The sequence below is a fragment of the Nansenia antarctica genome (genome assembly GCF_963989245.1).
Source record: "Nansenia antarctica genome assembly, chromosome: 2".
Lineage (NCBI taxonomy): Eukaryota > Metazoa > Chordata > Actinopteri > Argentiniformes > Microstomatidae > Nansenia > Nansenia antarctica.
The window spans coordinates 24,809,805-24,814,804 of NC_137675.1; the positions used below are offsets into that span (position 1 = coordinate 24,809,805).

Sequence of the window (5,000 nt, forward strand, 5' to 3'; positions counted from 1 at the left end):
CTCTCTCTCTCTCTCCCGCCCCTCTCTCTCTCTCTCCCTCTCTCTCTCCCTCCCCCTCCCTCTCCCCCCCCCCTCTCTCTCCCTCTCTCCCTCCACAGAACTGGTCTGGGATGAAGTGCCAGTTTAAGCTGTTCAGGATGGCCATGGCTCTGGTCTGCAGTAAGTCTCTCCCCATCCCTCTGAAGTGAGGTTCACCCTGAAGTGAACTCTGAATATATGTGAGGAACCAGGTCAGCCTCTCCACCGCAGCCTGTGGGAAACCTCCCTACTTTTAGCTACTTTTAGGTATATTTGGATCATTACAAAAAAGTAAGACATCGCTAGAGAGACCTCCAGTCGTGTACTGTGCCGTACAGTACCTTGACTACTTCTGCACAAGGAAGTGGTGCTCTTGACCTAGTTGTGGGAGGTCCAGGGTGTCGAGCCAAACCACAAGGCCCTGTGGATCGAGCAGGAATAGAACCAGGACAAAGCCAACACATTATACTACCAAATATACTACCAAACACATTAGACTAACAAATATTCACCTACTTTCCCACTTTAACATCGTAAAGGGAACACGGGTGGTTCCACGGTTTAAGAAGAAACACAAATCTCTGTGTTGGTGATGAAACACACTGTAACACTCCTCTCCTCTCTCTCTCTCTCTCCAACTTCCCTCCCTCTCTCACCCTCCTCCACCCTCCCTCCCTCCCTCCCTCCCTCTCTCACCCTCCTCTCACCCTCCACTCTCTCTCACCCTCCTCCACTCTCTCCCAACCCGCCACCCCTCCTCCCTCTCCCACCCACTCCCTCCCTCTCTCACCCACCCCTCCCCTCCTCCTCCCCACCCCACAGTGAGCGTGGAGTTCGGCCGGGCCGTGTGGCTGCGGTTCTACCCCCCGGCCTTCCCGCCCTGCCCCAACCCCAGCTTCGTGGCCCATCTGGGGGGCGTGGCGGTGGGCCTGACCCTGGGCGTGGTGGTCCTCCAGAACTACGAGCAGCGGCTGCAGGAGCAGTCCATCTTCTGGATCTTCTTCTGCGTCTACCTGCTCTTCGTCCTCTCCGCCGTCTTCTGGAACATCTTCGCCTACAGCCTGCTGGACGTCCGGCTCCCCCCCACGCCTTGAGCCCCGAGACGGGGGGGTTACCTGAGCCTCCTCACTCCCCTCCCCCTACCTCTGTAACCTCCCTCCCTCCCTCCCTCCCTCACCTCTGATCCAGGCTGGTATCTTTGGTGTAAACCAGTTGGATGTTGTCCTAAGAAAGAAAAAGAAAAAAAAAAACTGAGAGGACACAACGAAGTAACCTCTGATCTCATGTGAACGACACAGAGGGGTGGTGCGTTCGTAAATTCGCTCTGAGTGCGCCGGAGCGCACGCTGACTGGGTTCAATAACGTCATAGAGAGGACCATGTAATTTGATTGGACAAGATGCCTCTTTCCATGAGTGCCGATCAGATTTCCAGAGAGTATTTTTTACGAACGCACCCAGAGAAAGTGGCGTTTAACCTCCTCTTGAATACACTGGTGCCTGTTCAAGATGTCTGTCTGTCTGTCTGGGCCGGTTATGGGGGCTGGCGCCGGAGAGAGGACCAGGGTGGGAGGGTTTTAAGGGGGTTGTGATAAGACTGGTGTCAATTTTCGAACACGGCCTAAACAAGAGGAGACGAGGAGTACTGACAGGACCCCCCTCCTCCGCCGTTTCGAGTGTCGTCCTGCGTGAAGTACCATAAACATGACCTGATTTTGTTCATTCAGAATATCTTTGCAGGGAGAATATTTGGCTTACACAGTATTGTTTGTTTTTCTTTAGTGTTGCTTATGGTGTGAGTGTCAGTGTGCCATTCGTTCAAAGAAATATGAAAGCATGTGTCTTGAAGTCAGTTTGAACTGTGTCGAGCGCTGTAACCTCAAATCTCTGTGTGTGTGTGTGTGTGTGTGTGTGTGCGCGTGTGCGTGTGTGTGTGAGCCCGTGTGTGTGTGCCCGTGCGCGTGTGTGCCCGTGTGCCCTTGTGTGCCCTTGTGTGCCCTTGTGTGCCTGTGTGTGCCTGTGTGTGCACGCGCGCGTGTGTGTGTGTGCCTGTGTGTGTGTTCTTGTGTGTAGACAATGGCACAGTGTGCAGCAGTGGACAGTATTGGCATACACACTAAAACTCTGAAGTGATTTTGCTTTGAAAAAAAATGACAGTTGAGACAGAAGTGCTGTTTAACCGCTCAGTGTTCCAGAATGTTGCCAAAATGATCTCACAACCATTAGCATAAAACAACGCTAACGTTAGCATCCAACGACTCAGCACAATAGCTACAGGAGACCAGTACCGTCAAAATGTTGCCCAAGCCGAATCGAACGGCCTTGTGTTGATGCATACTGGACTATTGGTTGAGGTGAATGTCAACATTCTCACTCTCAAATGACAGATTGACAGAGACTCTGATACTGACCTATTTATATTTATTCAATGTTACTTCCGAGAGGAAAAAAGGAGATGTTGTAACTCTAACAAATGAAGTTTGTCTAACTCTCCGAAGCTCAGCGGTTCATCTCTATAGTCTGAAGTAGCGTCCTCTCCTTCACCTGCACCGACCTCTGACCTGCCAAGACAGGATAGGTGAAAGCAACGTGACCGAAAGTCGACCGGAGGATAGACTTTCACTTGTCCAGTGATTGTCAGATCAGTGACCATGAAGGAAAGGAAGCAGGAAAGGAGACTACTTTAGATGATAGAGATATGCCCTATGAAGCGGTTTCCTGGATACAGCTTAGGCCAAATCTTCATTGAAGAGGCATTTCAGTCTAGAGACAAAAGCCTAACCTGTGTCCGGGCGGGGAACCGTCCTCGTCTTAACTCTGTGGAAATGGTGTTACTTACAACGTGTGAAGGGGTGCACCTCCCTTGAGCCTCTATTAGGCATGGCAAGTTTATTTGTATAGCACATTTCATACAACATTACAGTACTACAGTATTGAGTATTACAGTAGGCCTACTGTAAAGGTACTAGGAACTTTAAGCAGCGACGGTTTAGGACGGCTACCTACGGCGTCATGCCGACATTCCAATGCGTTGCCATAGTAACGTACTATCGCTAAGCGACGCTACATAATCTACAATATTTATACTACTGCTTTACACTCCCACGTATTAGTGAATACGGCAAACCAGTCATTCTCCCCGTAGCTAGTAGACCGTTGGGCTCCAACGGCAGGAAGTCTCAAGACTAGAATAGCATCCAAATATAAAATATTCAAGTGAAAAAATAAACAAATGTTGTAGATGTAGTTATCTAGTAGTAGTAGTAGTAGTAGTAGTAGTTGTTGTTGTTGTTGTTGTTGTTGTTATGTAGCTTTGCTTACGTTACTACGGCAACAGCTTGGAATGTTGGAATGATGCCGTAGCTGTCCCTGAATGTAGCTGCTTAAATTCCCTATTGTGAAACTGTAAAGGTACTGTGAATGCACTACACTAAGAGAAGAGCTGAGTCATGTTTTATGGATGCTGTGTTTTGCTTGGTATCAAACATGTCGGACCTCAACCACAACAAGGATTAAAACATGTACTGTACCTTTAACCTCACTGGTAACCACGGTAACCGCTTCGCACAAAACGAGTTGTCATTAAAGACTGTAACTAGCTACAAAATGGATATTTTAACAAACACAAGCTGTTTTTTTGTTTGTTTGTTTTTTTAACATGGTTTTATTGGTATCGACTGTATATGTATAATGTTCAATTGGTCTACATTGTGATGTATATCATATTCTGTGCCGTGTATTTAAGATAGATAATTTGGGATTATATTTAATAAGGGCTATGATACCGTAATAGATAAGTGGAGAGACTCACTGACAATATTTTAACGTGCATATTTTGTAGATTTGATATGTAAATAAATACCGGGGTACATTAAACAGTTTTATAATTAAATGCTGACCTCTTGGTATTTCTGATACAAACTCAAACAAACCTACTGAAAATCGCCATCGTCCTCAAAAATTCACTGTGTGGTTTTTCTGCCTACAATATCACCATAGCAAACCAACTAGTTTTCTTTGCAATACATTTGAGCTAAACTGCCTATTCAGCAAGCTGCGGGTACAGAGGGTGTTTGTCTCAGACCCATCTGACATTAGCAAACTGCAGACAACAAAAGACCAACAGAGAAAAACGTGTGTGTGTGTGTGTTTAATGTGTTGTGTGGTTGTTGTGGATTATTCCAAAGGCCACAGCTAGCTAAGTAGTTTTTGATAATGCTATTTAACACAGCGAGCTAATTAACTAGAGATTTAGAGGTCGTGGCGAAACATGAACCCGCGGAGACACAAGTCATCCCATATTTATGTGAATACAACAACGTTTTTATTTCAGATGTAGGATTCGTGTGTAGCATCAGTGAAGTGTGTGTTACATTTCTGTAGTCCGCCCGAGTTACACAGGCTGCGTTCGTAAATTCGCTCTGGAATACAGATAAGCACTCGTGGAATGCCTCTTGTCCAATCAAATGACTTGACTTTGAACCCAGTGTGCGCTCCGGCGTTCTCAGAGCGAGTTTACGAACGCAGTCGTCATTGGAATGTATCTGGGGAGTTCAGCGCCATTTACCTGCGCGCGAGGTCATCTCCTGCTTCACACCGATTGGCTACTGGTCGTCAATAGGCGTGTTGCTGTGCAACGTACAGTTAGCACCTAGCGTCGACTTTGATATGTTGATGAGAGATTTGATTTCTTTTGATTTTGAATAATATATATATATTCAGGACCTTGAACGGTTTATAGACCGCGTTTCACTATGTTGTCACCCAGCAAATATAATGCACCTAAGAAAAGGTAATTCATAGAAATCTTAATGGCAAATATTATTTTGTAAATCCTGGAATGAATGAGTGTACATTGGTTAGCCTGGAATGATTAGCCTGGAATGATTAGCCTGGAATGATTAGCCTGCTAACTGTGTTGATTTAGCAGTTAGAGTCAGCAGTTAAAGGTGTTCTGTTTTTATTTAAATACAGGTGGATGTCC

General features: G+C 46.3%; 1 protein-coding gene across 1 annotated transcript in view; it reads left to right on the forward strand.

Moving 5' to 3' along the window:
* Positions 1 to 1,112, forward strand: part of rhbdl3 (rhomboid, veinlet-like 3) — a gene marked incomplete at both ends in the record, with an annotated part of 38,295 nt that extends 37,183 nt beyond the window's left edge. The window contains 2 exons of the mRNA XM_080522877.1: positions 99 to 159; positions 841 to 1,112. Coding sequence (XP_080379003.1) covers positions 99 to 159; positions 841 to 1,112 — 333 coding nt within the window. The remainder of the gene's footprint in view (positions 1 to 98; positions 160 to 840) is intronic.
* Positions 1,113 to 5,000: the final 3,888 nt, after the last annotated feature.